This window comes from Zosterops lateralis (assembly GCF_965231275.1).
Source record: "Zosterops lateralis genome assembly, chromosome: 8".
NCBI classification, from domain to species: Eukaryota; Metazoa; Chordata; class Aves; order Passeriformes; family Zosteropidae; genus Zosterops; species Zosterops lateralis.
In genome coordinates, this window is record NC_139768.1 from 12805056 (window position 1) to 12823970 (window position 18915).

The window sequence follows — 18915 nt, forward strand, 5'->3', positions numbered from 1 at the left end:
TTAATATTTGGTCAAAGACAAATTACAAGGATCACCTCTTTGAAGAAACATCAATGCTAAGCCTGCAAGTTCAACACAGAAAAGTGAACAATCTCCCAAATCATGTTTGGACAATTATCTAAGAACAGCACTTCAATGTAATTAAGGTTGATTTCCAGTGTCCCTCCCTATTCCCATCATAATCCTATTTGTCTACTTTGGCTTGTGGCAGGCTCAAAGTTTTCTTCAAATTTCCAGGGGAGAAGCATGAAAAGAACAGCTGGTCAAATGCTCCTGTAGATGACTGTAAATTGACTTATTATACAACACAGAGGCTGCATGCAAGTTTGCATGTTTTAATATTAAGAACCCTAGCTCTTAAAGAAATGCTGCCAGTTTATGATACAGAACCTGACAGAAATTGTGTCCCAACTATCATCTCACATCTGTAAGTTAAGATGAAGAACACTGGGGTTCAAACACAAAAAGACCAAGATGCAGCAGTAAGATTTCACAGAATGAAGAACTGAAATAAAGCTACTGTCTTTTGTAAAACAAGGGAGAGAACCATCCTCCCTGTGTGTCATAAGCACAAGACTTATGACAAAGCCAATAATGTTTTAGCTAATTTAAACCTGGGATCATAGGAAAGTCCAGTAAGTTAATTTTACTCTGAGTGAGATGCTTGTACATTTGCTTTCCATATATTAATTTATTTGAAGTATCACAGTAAAAAGAGAGGAACTGGGGTTAAAAGCAGGTATAAATCCAGAAGACTTTATTTACAGCTAATTAACACATAATAAAATGGTAACTCATAATGCTGACAAAGCATATTTCCACATCCTTTTCTGGTATTTAATATCTACTGAGAAACAGAAAATTTCTTACTTGACAACATATATATGTATTTAACATAAAAGCACCATAATCTGCAGATTTGTTTGTTTTTGTTTTTGTTTTTTTTTTTTAAAACTTCACAAGCTGCAAAATATAAAAATGGGACCAAGGCATGAGATTAAGCAGGGAAATCTTTTGATTCAACTTCGCATCGAGACACTGAGAACAACCAAAGAAAGTTATGGCTCAGTAAGAAAGAAATGTTTAAGAACAGGGATCTGCAGAGGATGTATCTTAGTTCAGCAATCTCAAAGGATGCTTAGATTTCTGAAGAAACTCTTCTGTCATATCCTCCATTTTGTTCTCCACTGGAGCTGCAGATTTGTTCTCTTTACCCTTTTTAAGACTTCTTTTGTGCTGGGATTTAAAGAAAACACCCCATGTTAAGAGAATACAAAGAAATTAAGAGGTCCTGTTCACGTGCAATGCAGTACATAGTGTTCTAAGAAAAAAGTTGACATAATTCCTGAAAAAGGTTCCTAATATATTGCATTTACTCAAGAGATTGACTGTAGGATACAGAAGCTCAGCAGCTATTCTTAAAAAGTCCACAACAAGAAAATATGCTCTCCCCAGCCAGAAAACCCCTAGACTAATACACCAAGATGTTTACTGATGCATTGGTAGAGCAAAAGGGTCAGAAGCAAGTAAGTAAAAAAACCCCAACCCCATGAAGAGTGCCAATATTTATGTCAGACCTCTAAGAAAATACTCCATGTACTTTCAACTCTTCCATTAACACATGTCCAGCAAATTAGGACAATTTTTCTTTATGCAGGATTATTTGCTGAGGAGTTTTCAACTGTCTGTCCATGCAAAAATCTGCATTATTTTATCCACTATTAACTGCTATCAGAATCTGAAGTTAACAAAGCATTATTTACAGGATTTGAACAAGTTGTGAGACTACCTGAAAATATAAGTGACTTGAAACTACAGCACTGTTATGGAACAATAATATTTCTTCTCTCAGATAAACAGCTGTTTTATTTATCTGCAGCAATTACCTGGAAGAAAGGAATGCCACCATTTGTGTGGCAATACACGTTTGTATCCATTAGGTATTTGTCACTAGCAAGGCCTTCATTGGGTTCTTGCAACTCTCCTTCCTCTTCCAACAGGTCCTAAAACAGAAGTTTTTCAGAAAGATGTATTTAATATTTGAATTTTCTCAATGAATGTATTAACCACAATCAGATCTATAAAAGACATGGAACTTCCATGTTTGAAAAACAGGGATGAAACCTACATTATTAATATCATTGCTTATTTTTCAAGATATTATTTTTGTCAAAAGCTCAGCGCACTTGAGTCCAAGTGCACTGTAAAAGGCTACAACAGCCTTGAGGTTCCAGTCAACTCTCCACAAAGCATAGAAAAAAAACCTCAAAGATGTGAAATTTGCATTCAAGAGCGTCATTTGCCATTTATATACATACCTGACCTGCATTATCCTCTACTTCCTTTACCACACTTCTTAGCATAGCTTCAAGATTTGGTTGCCTTTGCCTTAATTGCTCCAGAAGTAGCTCCCGGGGCTCTGTTCTCACGAGTGTGACTGGATAGAAGTAGTCTTTTCTCTGTGGAGTTGTCCCTTTAATGAAGATTATACACTTTTCAGTGTTTGCTTTCATTTCAAATCCTCAATTTTACACCAAATCATTATAGAAATCATGCTTTTCTCAGTCACCATTATTTGCATACAGCTTAAAAAAGGCGCAAGGCTGCCAGTTATGTCACCATTAACCTTCCCTTATGAATCCTGGAACTCAAACTCTTTTCTCTAAGCATTCTGTCCCCAACCTGTTTAAATACCTGTTGAAACATCCACTTTGAGATCCTCTTGCAGGAAACCATTAACCTGAGCGAGTCCATGCTGTACTTCCTCCTGAAGTGCCAGCTTCTGCTCCACAAGTATCTCCTGATCCACCTTTATCTGATCCAGAAGGCCATTTAGCACCTTCCCCTCAGCAGCCTTTTGTCTGCCAATGTGGTCAGTGATTTCAGCTACTGCTTTATCACAGTTCTCTTCATTTTTCTGAAAATGAAACAGAAAAACAACCCAACTAAAAACACCAAGTTAACAGGAAAGGCAAGACTATGGCCTCTTTTCTAAGATGTGGTGCATGATTAGTGACATGACCTGAAACGAAACAACTGAGACCTCAAATTGAGAAGTTTCAGTGCCAGTTTTACACTCTCATTTTGAGAGCTATCTTCAGAACAGAGTCAGTTTCTTAGAAAGTATGATCATTTTAGAAAGCTTGTCACAAGAATAAAGATGATGCCATCTGGATCAGACCAGAGTCCTCATGCTTCTATGCACAAACCTTGCACAGAATTAGGATATTCAGCTGAACACAAACATCCTACAAGCACTAGAACTTTTATGCATTTGCAGGGGAAAAGGAAAATGTTGTTTTCAGCCATTCCCATTGAAATGAAACTCCTGAAGTGTTCAGCAGGTACAGCAGACACAGATGTCTTGAGACCACACATGCTTTTAGTTTAGAGTTGGACTTGATCCTTGGAGATCCATTCCAACTCAGAATATTCTGTGTGAAGGAAGTTTCTAGTTGAGTTTTTCCGTCTGAAAGTTTGCAAAATATCGGATTTGCCTGTTTTATTGCCTATTACAACAATAAAACAAGGGTGGGATGTGAAATTTGTGATGGAAACAAAAAAACCCCATGAGACTCTTAAATAAGAGACCAGAACTTGTATATACTTAAAAGGAATGCTTTCTCCCACATTGATTCAATCTGACTAATAAAGTAATTTGCATCCTCCAGGAAATAGCCTCTATTTGATCACAATGCATCTCCCAAAGACAGTACTGACAGTACAGATTTAAAGATAAACAGATTACAAGTTAGCTGTATGGCATTAGTCATGACACCATTTTTTGATGCTATGGGCACTTGAAGTTCAAAGTCTTCCTCTTAATTTAGGCTTTTGATTTCCTCTAACTACATCTTCTTGAGCTCAGTAACATGAGTCTGCTATCAAAAAACCCCATAGTTTCGTTTTGACTATAACAGAGAACTTTTTCTCCCCTCTACAAATTCTACAATAAAGTTTGTCTCAGGATGTTGCATTAGACTACAAATGACTATAGGTACCTTTTGTAAATACTGAAATTGCTGTTTCTCGTCCTCGAAAGAGGATAGCTGCTGATTAGTAAAGTTGATCATCTGAGCAGTTGTTAATTCACGCCACGTATTGGTATCCTGACACACATTTTTGAGATTGTTGAGAAGACATTGACAGTGGTCAATGGAATCTTCCAGCATTGTCTTGTTTTCAGCATTTATGCTCCTGAGCTCTTGAGAGAAATTATCCAGAGATGCAACAAATTTGCTGTGATTGGAATTTGTACTGCTGACTAGGTCTGTAGTTTTCCTGCAACAATATATTTGTAAGAGTTCAGAGATTTTGCAAGGTAGATTTTAACACAGTATACTTTTAGAAATGAGACCCAAGCCAGTGAAATAGCACGGTTCTATCAAACCAGTTAATTATAATACTGTTTTCTACTAAGTAAATTCACAGCACTTGCAGCAATAGATTTGCTAAACAAACCAAGAAAAATCCCCACCAACCAAAAAACCCAAAAGAGAACCAAGGGACCCTAACCACAAACTAAAGACAACCTCAGCAAGACCTCAGTTATTCAATCTGCAATTGAATGAAACTTACTGCCACAGATACGCTATTACGCTTCAAGCTAAACCTTTATAATATGGAGTTCTGAAGTGCAGACACTGAGGGACACTCCTCAGCATATTGCTCCCAAAATGATACTTTCTTATTGCAACATGCTCAGGAGACAAGTTCAAGGGCAAGCCTTTTAGAACTACTGTTTACTCTGGGGAAAGGCCAACTATGATCTACACTCTGTGGCAGGACCCAGCTCTAACACACAGGCCAAGCCCAGCAGGCTTTATAAGCACATAAATATGAAGAGCATCCAATTTTGAAGTTCTCTTTATATATAGTTTATCTTGAGTAAATGTACAGCAAAAAGAATCTGCTCCTTACAGGTGAACACTTTCTTGCATAGCAGTGATGGTGGTCTTCAGGCTTCCATTTTTTGTGAGTACATCAGTTAAGTTCTTCTGAGTCTCCTGAGCAAACAGGTCAAGCTGGCTTTGCAGTAAAGACATCAATTTGGCTCCACTCTATCAAGAAAATTACCACAAGTTTCACTGTTATTCTGCACTTTTCAACAGTCTTAAAGGGTACTTGAATGCCTGAATTAAAAAAAGCAGAGTTTTGCAATTCTAAAGCAGACAGTACAATTTTTGTGTAGTGAAGATACAAACATTTTGCTTTTGGAGACATATGTAAATGCACATATACTGGATATACTTCCAGCAAGGGGAAATTTTTGCTACATTCCTACATAAACTACTTAAAACAGCCTAGCAAAAGCTGAATAAAATTAGGATCAAGTTACTGTCCTCCTAACATTTTTACTGAAGCAAGTATAATGGTTTTACTATCATGTAAGAGTTTAAATCAAAGCAAACAATCACACTTGGTGTTAGGATGTTTTCTTGCTATAAGGATACCTTTTTATGTGCCAACCTCATCATTTCCACTTCTTCTTTTAAATTGTCACAATTAAGCTGGAGCTGAGCAAAGCCATTGGCTGTTTCTTCCTGTATTTTTTTCAGAGTGAGAGAAAGATCTCCAAAGAAGGTATCCATTTCATTTTTATGACTCTCCATCTTAAAAAAAAACAAAAACAAAACAAAACAAAAAAAAGTTTTACTCACAGTTGGATTTTTATATCTTTATTTAAGAAACTGATATTTTTCCTTAGCATAACTGAAATCGAAATAAATTCTGCCCCAAGGAAGTTGTCAAAAGGCATTAATGAAATATTGTGAGTAAAAGGCAGAAAGTCACGCTTGAAACAATCTGAAGTTTGAGACTGGAACTTAGTGTGGAGGCTATTCCAAACACAAAATTTGACACGTAAGGTAAACAAAATAGAAAAGTAGGCAAGGAACAGCAAGAGCTCATGGGCAATGGACCACCTGCTGTCTAAGTCTGAAAACCAATAAAAAGCTTCCAGACAAGAGGAGTTGATTTCTCATGTGCTGTAATTGACAGGAGGGGAAAATGTTTCAGTAAGAGAAAAAAAGACTTGTTTTTGACAAAATAGAAAAAAATTAAAGAGGCTGCAGTTCTGCAGAAGTATCCCAAGATAGGCTAGAATTATAACTTGAAACAAAGAACTTCAATAAGTGCAGTATTCTTTGCACTTATGGCTGTTAACAAGGTAAAGCACCACAGGAATCAATATTGAAAAATTTTGAAGTCAAAGGACTTGCCTAGGTTGACTTTTTTCTTCTTCAGATTTCTAAAATACAGGGGAAGAGTATATTAAATGAATCATCAAATATTTGTTACGTAAAGATTTAAGGCATCCATGTTTTGCCATTCTGCTATGGCACTTGGGCAAGCAGTTGTGCCAATGTAGAAAACAAACAAATTTGCCACTCAAGAGAGGAAAAAACTCTGAAAAAAAGTTAGAAGATGGGACAAGATAAGGGGGGAAAGGCCAGACAAGAAGTGGAAACACTCTGACATACTGCAGGAAAACAAATAACAATCTCTAAATTAAATAAAATAGAAGAGCACAAGGCAAAGAGGCAGGTTATGTACATTACCTGGTCAGCCATATCAGAATATTTCTTCATGTTACTCTGGAACTGACAGTTTAACCCCAAGACAAATTCTACCATTGGTGTCAAGCTGTTTACTGCTCTTCCTAATCCAGTTTCATGCTCCTTCTAAGAAAAGAAAAAAAAAATTAAATCAGAACATGGCTGTTCCTTCATCTGCATTTGTAAGACATTATTGTGTACACATGCATGTGCTCTATCATGACCATATATGCTAGATACATATATGTATAGCTGCACATTACAGCTTGTGGGGTGACATGGGAGGGACAATCATGGTCAGGTGGTGAAGCAGATACAGGTAAAGAGCATCAGAAAAAATTCTATACATTTACAGAACCCCTTTTGATCAAAACCAGTTTCAAATATTTAAGTAAGAGTAAGCAAATGTACTAACAATTAATCTCAGCAGCTCCGCTTTACAGTCAAGTGATAGATTCTCATGCTGTGTTATTTTCTCAGACATGTGAGAAATTTTAGTAGACATCACTTCTTTAAGAGAGGCAAAAGATGTTGATACAACTGATGCAAGAATATCTGCTGTAGAAGAACTGGTAGACAGGAGATCACCTACAAAAGAAATCCAGAGTTACAAATTTTCTTAGGGTTCTCCTGTAAGACAAGAACTCTTTTTATTACTCATCACCCTACTGCCCCTTACAGGAAAGCTGTGGATCATTCCAAACACTTTATTATTGGAATAATAATAATTATTCCAATAATTATTATTCCAACTGTAATCATTATGTCACTTAAATAAAGCCATTTCTTTCCTAAAGCAGATACATTTTAGGAAGTGGTCTTTGAGATTACTACAGGATGACTACTAATACAGGTATGACACTTACCTATAAAATTTGTGTAAGATGTCAACATCTGTTTCTGCTTCAAACTGTTTTCGGTAATTGAATCTTGTATTTTGCTGAACAAAGTATTCATTTGTCCTGCAAATGTATCTTGGATGACAGCATTGTGCTGATCAACAGCCTTCTTACGGTCCAGTTTCGCATGGAGCCCAGATACATCTCTTGTAGTTTCTTCAACTGTACTTAGTAACTAGAATTAAAGTTATTAAAATAAGTCTTTAAACAAGAAGTCGAGCACATATAACAGAAGGAAAAGCAAAAACAGTTCTGATTTAAAGAAGTTATCCCTCTATGAAGACAGGTATTTCCCTTCACATCATCAAATAACTGTTCTAGACCCTGGAATGTCATTTATGCTTTTAGAACACGGGAAAAAGTTACCTCCTAGAGATCATTTGTTCTGGCTTTAAAACCAAAGCATTAATAATTCCCTCAGTATTTAAGGAATAAAGGCATCATTTATCCCAGAATAGCAATTGAAAAATACCTGAGGACTTTAACTTTTTTCTGAACAATCTAACAGTAAATATATTCTTTAATATAGTGCTTAAGGAAGAGGTTTCTAGTACTAGTCCTGTGATAAATAATTTAGAATTCATATAAATAGTGGAATCCTGGTTTGTAGTGATCATAAGTAATTTCTGTACCTATTTGCCTCAAGCACTCGATAAGCCACACATAAAACCCAGGCATTCCCTCCTAATCTTACAGGAATCCAAATGGAAAGAAATTGTCATTGTGTCTGAAAATGCGAGTTTCATCACTTTGCAGTTTAAATAGCACCACGCTTTCTCTCCCTACCTCAAGTCTGTTTTGATTATTATGACTAATCTACAAACACATCAAAGCCACACCCTAAAACACAGAGGGGACAGGACAACATTACTCAAAGCCTTGTGCTATTTTTCTACCCCAGTTCATAAAATGGTTTAGGTTGGAAGGGACATTAAAGATATTTAGTTCCAAGCCTCCTACCATGGGCAGGGACATGTTCCCCTGGACCAGGTCTTTCAGGTGTGTACAATTTACTGTTTTGAAGATTTTGAAAGAAAACTACTTATTCTGCAAAAAAACTCATGGTAATAGATCCTGCAAAGCACTGGAACTTCCATGACAAACTGGCATGAGGGAAAGTCAGTTGCAGACCAACCAGAGTGTTTAGCAGTCAACTGTCAATACTACGACAGGGAAAGTCTTGCAATCTAATCCTAGTTTTCTATCTTAAATTCAGGTCTTGTCCCACTCACATAATGCTTTAGCAACAATTCGTTTCCTTGAACAGCCCATGAAACTCCCAAACACAGGAAGTTGTTTTACAGTAGGTACAAGAACTGTGACAACCTTGCTAGCTGTGCCATGAAGTTTTTGTTCAGTATTTTCCAAAACTGAAACCACATATTCTTCTTCAGCTAGTTGAACCTTGGTTTCTTGCAGATCTTTTTGTGTTTCTTCCAGTTCTTTCTCCTTGATTTGCAAATCTGTTTTACACTGTTCAAGTTCACTTTTACTGACTCTGAATAGTTCATTGACCTAAATAGGAAGACAATTATCAAAAAAGGCAAGACAACTTTTTATGAATTTGACAGTCTCATTTCACATCTCTCAAGTTACATGACAATGACAGAAGGCAAATTGTCATCCAGCAATGGAATTTCACCTGTGGGACTCAGGTCTTAAACCTAAACTACAGGTTTGTATAGTCTTTGTAATCACTGAAAATATCACGCCAACACCATTCTTACTGTAAAAATCATTTGCTTCCCTTCTCAAAATACAAGGGCAAACTACTGTTATAGCACAAGGAAAAGAATCTCACTGAATAAACATAATCAGATAGACTGAAAAGAATCAGTAAAGCTGATTACATAGAGGAGTTACATATACCAGCAAATTAGTATCTACACTTCTCTTAAGCAACGAGCTCCAATTTTCATGCAATTTGCTAAAAGGAAGCTCATGACCTCTCCCCCCTCACTCTCTGCTCCTAAGAAGACACCTATCAACTGAGATGATATAATTTTATGAGCAGATCTTTTTGCTGAAAATTCAGCAAAGCAAATTATAGTAGTAGACATAAAAACAGCTTTAGAAATAAGTATTGGAAATTGCAACTTTGTATACATTATTTCAAATTCCTAACTTCAAGGACTAGGAAGCTTCCATTCTTAACTAACTGGGGAACTTTAAGACCAACAACAACAAGAATCTTCTCACTGTTCTTTCCTCAAACTTTTTACCTCCTTTTGAAAGGAGGAATTAAATCCTTGCAATTTTTGGCAGATTTAACCCACAGCTGAAAAACATCACTTACCCTTTTCACTTCTTCCTCCATGGCACTGATTTTGTCAATATACTCTGTAATTTGTTCTTCCTGAACTGTCAGCTTTCCATTAAGGGCTCTCAAGGAAAGATTAAAATAAACAAACCAATTAGTCAAGTAAGAGGCCATATCAAGATTTTACACTGCATTTTCAGTAATTTTAAAAAATAAGTATTGCTAAATGATATATGAATAGCAGGTAATTTTCACTTAAGGCAGAAAAGATTTAAGACAATTTTCCATTGTAAACTTTCTGTGCAACCAGCCCTATTAGAAGTGAAGCTCAAGTTTACTTTCCAGTATTAGCTTCCACTGAAAAAAAAAAAAGTTGCATGTGTAAATCTGCATGCTACCTAATGCTTATGGTAAGTTCCACACATATATCTATTTCTCACAGTGTAAATCTATTAGATTTGATCTGTATAATATTTAGGAGATGTCACTGTTTGGTCAACTTGTTCTTTCAAAATTAATTATCTTCAACTTCCCGGATTAAAAATAGATCTGAAAGTTTTTCTCTATAAGGATAGGTACCAGTATCTGAGATTGTTGCTAGTTATTTTATAGAAATTTTTCAGACATACTCATAGTTTTCGACAGAAATATAGATTCCATTTTTCTCTCGAGCAGCAGCAAGGTCTCGCTTCAGACGCTCAATCTCTTCAGTGTATTCCTGCATAAAGAAACAATCACACAAACCTAAAAACTTCTGTTTTGTTTTCAATATCCAGCTTAACAGATACTTTACAAAGGTAGTGCTCTACAGAAGTTTTGCATAAGCACAAGACCAAAGCACTTCACCTCTATTCTAAGTTCAGTATAGCACCATGTAAATTCATATCATTGGATATATATTGGCTATACATAGAGCATTGAAACCTTCCAATTTGAAGGTCATACTCTGCTGCATTTAGCAGCTCACAAGGGGAATAACAGCTTCCTTAGGGGCAGAGCTACTTTACACTGTCTTTTCACTTGTACTTATTGTCAAGTTCTCTTTAATTCAGGCATCTTCTAAGGAAAAGTGCAAAACTGCAAACATGTAATACCCATGGTCACAGCTGGTAGCAATGGCCCTGTGTTCAACTTTAGTCTTACCAACAGCTCCAATAACTGCAGGGACCATTGCTATATCAGTGCAGCTCTAGTTTAAAAGCATTAGCTCTGTAATTAAAATCACTTTAGAAAAGCACTACTACTAGTTACAGCTTCTCCCATACTCAGAACTCCTGCACAGCAAAGGCTACACCAACAAAACATCAACCCTAACATGTAACTTGATTTTTTAAGCTATATGTCTAGTTACCTTAATAAGAGCTTTCTTTGTTAGCTTCTGATTAACTTCAGGCTTGTTCATTATGTTCTTTGCTCTATGGGCATATTCCAGTGTACTCAATGTTTCCTGTGAAATAACAGATGTCACACTAGGTCAAGCTGAGAAATTAACTCATGTTTTTGTATCATTAGCAAAATATATTATTTATTTTAGGTATAGGTTTTCAGACTTTAAATTTACCTCAAGATTTACAGATGCAGGTGAAATTGTGGCAATTATTGATGTTTTTGTCCGTCCTCCAAGAGAGTCTTGAAGGATTCTTGTGAGTTTAGACTCCCTGTACGGAATATGAGGGGTTCTTTCCACTAGAGCAGTAATAACTCTTCCTAGTGTCAGCAGAGATTGGTTGATATTTCCAGCTTCACGAGCTCTTTTGTCAACAGCCCCAGACCGACCAATGTTTTCACTTCCTGCAAGATCAACCTGAAAGGCAGGTTATGTTATTGTCTCAATCACCCTAAAGAATGCTTGCCCCAAAGTCTTGCAAAACACATAAAAGAGCTTACCAGTTTTTCAGAGACACTGGGGTGATAAATGGGACTGATATTTTTCAGAGTGATAAACATACTTCATAGCACTTTATGAAAATGGCAATTTCTCCCCTTATCAGGAAAAAACTCTAACAAAATCTAGTACATGGCTAAAAATTCAACCAATAACACTTAGTTCAAATACTTACCAAGTTTAGCTTTCCAATTTTAACAAGTTCTTCTCCATCTACTGTTGTTTCTTTCATATGGATAGTAATTGAAAACACAGAGTGGGAACGGCTGCAAAAGAAACCAGTTTAAGATGTTCCATTAAAGCCAAATATCTACTTGTTGTATGACTGCTGCAAGTTCTGTGGGCTTTATAGAGAATACATTTAGCACATGAACTACATATTGCATTTTCAATACACGGTGTTATTCTGCTAAGTAAAATTTTGTCTGTGTACATATGAATATGGTATTTAAAACCAGTGATGAAGCAACTGGTTGACATTTGACTCATTCAATCCCATAAAATTTATCTTATTTCAAGGTCAAGCAAGGGAAATGTCTTGGTTTTCCTTACATTTGTGTATTTTCAACTCAAAAGCATCTCATGAAAACTGATTTGCAGATTTTTTCAGTTCTTAAGCTAAGAACAGTTTCACAGAATGGGAGATTAAAGAACATAATTTTCCTTATGCAGGCTAATAAAATTCAGCAACTAGCTGAATCCAATACTAAAAATTTAGAATTTCAATTAATTTTTCAATCAAAAATAGTAATACAGTTTAAGATCATAGAATCATGGAATGGTTTAATCTAGCTCCAACCCCCTGCCATGGGCAAGGATATCTTCCACTAGACCAGGCTGCTCAAAGCCCCATCCAACATGGCCTTGGATACTTCTAGGGATGGAGCATTCACAATTTCTCCAGGCAACCTGTTGCAGTGTTTCGCCACTCTCATAGTAAAAATGATTTTAGGTTGAGTTTATTCCTTTAATAAGCTTTTACTACAGGAAGCTGACATATATAGAAAGCCATAGACGTCAAATTACACCAGTTTGACCATACATAAAACAACACTTCAGGCACAGTAAATTCTCAAAATTCCACGGAATCTCAGGCAAAATGAGTTCTGTGTTCTAATCAGTGGTAGAAAATATCCATTTCCTTCCACCAGTAGGCAGACATGTTCAGTATATCTTGAAATTAAAATACAATACAGGCGGGGTACATTCTTTACCACTCCAACACTGGATCACTACTTGTTCACAGTGATATAGATGTCACATCTGCAGCTCAAGAATGTGAAGGCAGTAATAAAAAGAATGCTATTTCTGACCCAGGTGCCTCTACTACCTTCTATGACCTGCAGCCATATGAAAGAGTCCTTTATTGCCATACAATCTTATCCCCAACTTCCACAACCTAGTCTGCAAATTTTACAGAAGCCAGATTTTGAAACGAAGGTCTTGTGTTGATCTATAAAAAGCAGATCTTAACAGTATTTTGAAATTCTAAACTTCAGTAATAAATCATAATGTATCATTTCCTACTGCTGGAGCAGAGAGGAAAGGACACTCAACCCTTACACCAAGTTTAGTTAGTAAATGGGACTGGGCAAAACACCCAACCACCTAGAACAGCCAGAATAAAGACAACCCATCCCTCTGATACAGGTGTATCAACTAAACATCTTCCAAAACTGAAAGGAACCTACTTTTAAAAGGTGTACAGTATCTACCACAAGGAATATTTATCTCATGCTAGTATATGCAATATATTTCACTTATGTATTTGTCAGATTTAGGTCTTTTGTTTTCATAGGCATAGAAAGCTTTGAAAAAGTTAACTTTGTAACTTTGAGTTAAACTTCAATATTCTAGATGTCTAATTAAGAACGTTTTGATGATCTCAGCTGGAATTAAGTGGAATCCCAGGGCTACTGTTCCAAATAGACGCTGCAGATTTACAAAGGATATATTATTTACAAAGCTGGCAAACTCTAAACAAGAGGAGAAGCTTAGGTTGAAAACAATGCAGGGAGAAATAGCTTGTCCATTCTTAACTTGAGAAACATTCAGATTTTTATGGTGCTTTGTACTGTTTTGGTTTTTTTGGGGGGTGAAGCTAGTTTTCTTCACAGTGGCTGCTATGGGACTGTATTTTGGATTTGTGCTGCACACAGGGTTGATAATAGAGAGATAATGTTGTCAGGGCTTTGCATCCTGTGACACTGGCAAGGAGGTTCAGACTGCATGGGAAGTTGGGAGGAGACACAGCCAAGACAGGCGACCCCAAATTACCAAAGGGCTCTTCCAGACTGAATGGCATCAAGCACAGTATATAAAATGGGGGGGAAGAGGGAGGAAAAGGGGAGGGGACATCTGAAGTGATGGCATTTGTCTTCCCAAGTCACTGTTACAGATGATGGGGCCCTGCTCTCACGGAGATGGATTAACCGTGAGAAGCAGTGAATTAATTTCTTGCTTTGCTTGTGTGCACAGCTTTTGCTGTCCCTATTAAACTGTCTTTATCTCAACCCTTGAGTTTTCCAGCTTTCACACTTCCAATTTTCTCCCCAAATCCTGCAGGTAGGGGGGGTGAGTGAGTGGCTGGGTAGGCTTGGTTGCTGGCTGAGGTTACACCGTGATATTCCTTCGTACACCTATTGCAATCATCCCACAGCACATGATAAGGAAGGAATTGTAACTCTGGTTTTCCAACCCATGCTTGACAGTCTGCACTGTGATAGACAATCTCAAGATGATGTCACGTTTGCACTAGCTTCTTACTTCTTCAGTAAGATTTTATTTAAGAAAGAACAAAACAAGGTTTCTGAAATGGGGAAGATTTGTACCTGGAATATGCGTTCATGTAAGTAGCTGCAGTTGTTCTTTTGGCTGCACCCCTTTCCAGGATTTGGTAAACTTGATTTTTGTTGTGTACAGTTACTTCTTCCAAGCCTTTAATAATTACACCCCTCTGTCAGAAAGTAATACATGTTTATTATACGTCTCTCAACAATTCCGAAAGCCTCAAGATAACAAATTTTGTAGCACTAACCTTATTTCGAGGATCATCAAACATCTGCAATCTTTCTCCGACATCAGGAGTAGGATTCAGAAGATCAAAAAGCTCCTCATTATAGATTTCCAGAAGAGAGACTTTCACTGAAAATTCAGTACCATTCTCTGTGAGTTTTTCAAATATTTGATGCAGTGTACGGGGTATGATACCTGCTAGCGGATCCTATAAATTAAAAAGAAATATTTAATTTATGAATGTACTGAAAGAGATTTGCCGCTAGGGGGTAGAGTTTCAACTAAACAGTCCGACTAGATATAAACAAGAATAAAGTTACCTTCCATATAAAAGTTGCCAAGAGTTGAATGCAACTTTAATGCAACACATTAAAACCGTAAAGTTGTCCTTTTTATATAAATGCGTGAGATTATTTGTTGATCTACAAACATTTAAGGAAAGTCAGCTTCAGAATTTGTAAGGCATTTCCTTTTCTTTAGCCTTTCTGCAGTTTCTAACTTTGAGCTACAGTACAGACAAGAGAAATCTCAGGAGTGAAATATACCTCTTCCCAAGTATATTCTTCATTGGGTGACCGCTCCCCTTCCATTGTGAAGGTCTTACCAGTACCAGTTTGGCCATAACTGTAAGAATAAAAAGAAAAACGTAAACAAAAAATACAAATACAAATAAAATGTCCTAATAATAATTATTGGCTTACTTACGCAAACACTGTACAGTTGTAGCCCATAATAACTTCGTCCAAAATGGGACACACAACACTCCGGTATACATCAATCTGCTTTGCCTGAGCTCCAAAAACCTATTGACACAAAGACAACACATCCCATTTATCCATACAATAATGTACAACATCACACTAAGTATCAGCTTGTTTGTACAAGTCCCCAACTTGACAAGCAGTTACCAACCATATCAAACGTGTAAGTCTTTCTCGATGACTTGTCTGTCACTCCTCCGGTGCGGACACTGACTTCCTTTTTTGCTTGATCACAGTCCACGACAGCATAGGAGCTTGCTCTCAGTTCTGAGGCATTAAAAGGCCTAAAACGACAGGAGTCAGGAATATCAGATTGAAATCATTGCCAGCAAGAACACAAACAGATGAAGCAGCAATATCACTCAGTTTAAGGATCTGGAATAGTATAACTGGGCAAAAAGAACCAAGTTTTTAACTTTATCAGTTTAATAATTGTTTAAGAAAAAATACCACAATCAGGCAATTTATAGACCCTGTTTCTCCTTTCATCCACTGTGAGACAACTCAGGCATCTATAGCTTTTTCTTTGTTATAGGCGTATTTTTAACAAGCCTATAACCACTTGGAAGATCCTATAGATGTGAACCCAGCTAACAAGCATCAGAACATGCTCAATTGCAAGGGGTAGAAGATGAAACATACCAAACAAGTCTTTAAATCAGAGCCTTCAAAAAATTTTATACATGCAAGTTAATGCAATAGTGAATCAAATGCTGATGACACGACGCTCTAAAGCACCAAAAATACCAACAGACCCTACTAACTGCAGGACAGTAAGCAGCAATACCAGAACCTTTATAACACTGATGCACCTGAATAGTAAGACAGACAAAACAGCAGATCTGGGGAGGGAAAGTCTACATTAAAGTCAGTCATAATAAAAAGGTTTAATTAGAGGGACAATAAAATTTTTGAACTTTATGGTGAGCACCTTGTTTTACCACTGAGTGAATTCAAATTTGGTGCACATCATTTTCCTTAAAGGGACATTTGCCACTATTTCTCCTGAAATGTATGGAAATGCCTTAAAAAGCACAAAACCCTATTTTAGTATATTAATCCATACTCCTATTCAGTAGTGCTACTGCACTGAATGTCTCTATGCTACCTATACAGTTGACCTGGGCAGTCAGCTTGAAAACATAACTTCCACAGTCTTGTACTCTGTAAAATATCTTGACACTAGAGATACTTCAGGTGCTCTTTAAATTATAACATTAAAAACAAACAAACAAACCCCAAAAAACCCAAGCCAAAAAACAACACAAGAAAACCACAAGCACTTGACATCTCAAGTTTCCTGAACCTTGTGGCTAAGGTTTCTCCCTCAGTACATCACTGAGGCTGAAGTGTCAGATTCTGAACAGACCATGGGACACCAGGGTGCAAGATAGACTGATGACAGCAGATCACCCAAATCTTGTTCACAGGAGCAAGTTACAGCTTCAGTTCCATGACTTTTAAAGGAACAGAACAACGAACATATTCTGTTGTGTAATCATGTAACATTGAACCAGTCCATGGCAGGAGGTGTAACACAATCTCTAAAGGTGTTTCAAACACTATACATAATGTCTTACCAGTATTACAGTTGTAAAATACAATGCTTTAAGATTATTTAAATAAGCCATTCCTTAAAGCCACCTCAGAATTACAAAGAGAACCTAATTTCATGACACACGAAATTTATCACTGCATACCAAAAAGTAAATTAACCTCATCAACCAAGACATTTGGTCATTTTTACTTCAGTTCTAGAACCCCATCCCATTGCTTGTCCCCTGGAAAGTCAGCATCAATGAAGTTATGCGGCAGATATACCCTAGCGGACATAGCAACAGTTTTAGCTGTTAGAGCTTAGCGACATCCCACAGGAGCTCACAGAAGGGCAAAATTCACCCGGGGTTTTTATGTCTCGGATATCATAATTCTTTGAAGCTCTCCTTGAGCTTTCTACACAGCTTCATACTAGGTGTGCGCTGAATCAAGTCCGGAAAGCGCAGCTTTTGGCCGTTTTAGGCTATAAGAAACCGCTCATAAGAGCCTTATTTCTGCGGAAGAGCCGCTTCCCCGAGAGGCGCCCGGGGCCGCCCCGGCCGCACACCCGAGCCCGGGACGGGCAGTTCCCAGAGCGGGGCCGAGGCCGCTCAGGGGCACGGGCGGCTCCCCCGCAGTGACCCCTCCGGACAGAGCCAGCGATCCCCCGAACAGGTATCCGCAGCCGCACACAGCAGCCCGGCAGAGCCGCAGTTACACAGCGCCTGTCCCACAGCAGCAGCCCCAGCCCCGCGGGCTGTCCGGGGCGGGCACTGCGGACAACGCCTGGGCCCCAGTCCCGGAGGCACCGCTGCGGGACCACCCCGGGGCTTGCCCGCGGACCGGCCCCCAACGCCCGCCCAGAAAAGAGCCGCCGCACCTACCTGCACCGCACCACCACCTGGATGTTCTTGCCCTTCTCCTCCTTCTTGGCGGCGCCGCCGCCCTGGGAAGCCATGGCGGGACGGGAGCAGAGACGAGACGAGACAGAAATGCTACCGCGGGGCCGCCGCCGCCGCCGCTTTGAATCGCGCACCGCGCGGCCCGGCCAATCAGCGGCGGCCCCGGGGCACCACGGGACGGCATTTCAAATCCTGCGGGCGGCGCGCGCGCCGCGAACGGCAGTACAGCCCCGCCCCATCTCACCGCCGGTACCATGAGGGAGGCGGGTGAGACCGGGCCGGGCTGGGCTCCGGTGCTGCCCATCCCGCCGCCGGTACCGCGAGGGGCCACCAGAACGATGCCTGGCCTCCCCTGCGGCTGCCGCTGACACCTACTGCTCTGAGGGCAGCCAGACTCCTCACCCACTATCGGTTTTCAATGGTCACACCATCCACATAACCCTTTCTCCCAGGTGAAGCCCCCCGGCCATCCGTCCCGCCCAGCTCTCCAGCTGGCCCACGATTTCTTTAAATATCACGGCAAATAAGCACACCTCACCAATGCCTTGTGGAACTGAATCGTTGCTTGGCCTGTTTAAAATAAGGCTCAGGTTTCTATTTACACAGGGGGGCACAGCGCTCCCCATTCCCAACAAAGCACCTGCTGTCCCCTCGGCCGGAGGGGCCCAGGGCAGGTGGCCAGGCAGACCCGACCCCCGGCTGGGCACTTCTGCTCATCCCTGCAGAGCTCTGCTCTGCTCCCTCTGTGCCTCCTGCAAGCTCAGCCAGCTCTTCAGCACAACTTGTCTATGTCAATCTGAATTCCACATCTAACCTTCCACGTGTTTACAGGTTGGTATTGCCTTATGGAGTAGTGCGAAAATCCTATGTAAGAATGAAAATAAATAGTTACAGGCTCAGGACAAAGCACTGCTAGTGCACCACACCCTTTTACTGCAAAACTACATCACCATGAACCACCGAACCACTCTGGCATTTATGTCACCCTGGCTTCCCTGTGAGAGCTTCCTCTGAGGCACTATGAAATGCTTTGCTAGGCTGAGATCTGTGACAGGATAGCAGGTCTTACGGGTAGAGGGGAAGAAGCAGATGTTAGAGGA

General features: G+C 39.0%; 1 protein-coding gene across 1 annotated transcript; it reads right to left on the minus strand.

The window, feature by feature from the left end:
- Positions 1-619: 619 nt before the first annotated feature.
- Positions 620-17913, minus strand: KIF11 (kinesin family member 11). The gene is made up of 22 exons (XM_083866510.1): positions 17798-17913; positions 15529-15661; positions 15322-15419; positions 15162-15240; positions 14639-14824; positions 14433-14557; positions 11777-11867; positions 11278-11520; positions 11068-11163; positions 10346-10434; positions 9753-9840; positions 8783-8971; positions 7424-7631; positions 6973-7145; positions 6561-6683; positions 5454-5612; positions 4921-5060; positions 4002-4281; positions 2695-2917; positions 2319-2473; positions 1887-2003; positions 620-1236 (listed from the first exon to the last, which is right to left on the minus strand). Exons 1-22 carry the CDS (start codon positions 17869-17871, stop codon positions 1114-1116), a joined length of 3192 nt encoding a protein of 1063 aa, XP_083722636.1. The 5' UTR covers positions 17872-17913; the 3' UTR covers positions 620-1113.
- Positions 17914-18915: the final 1002 nt, after the last annotated feature.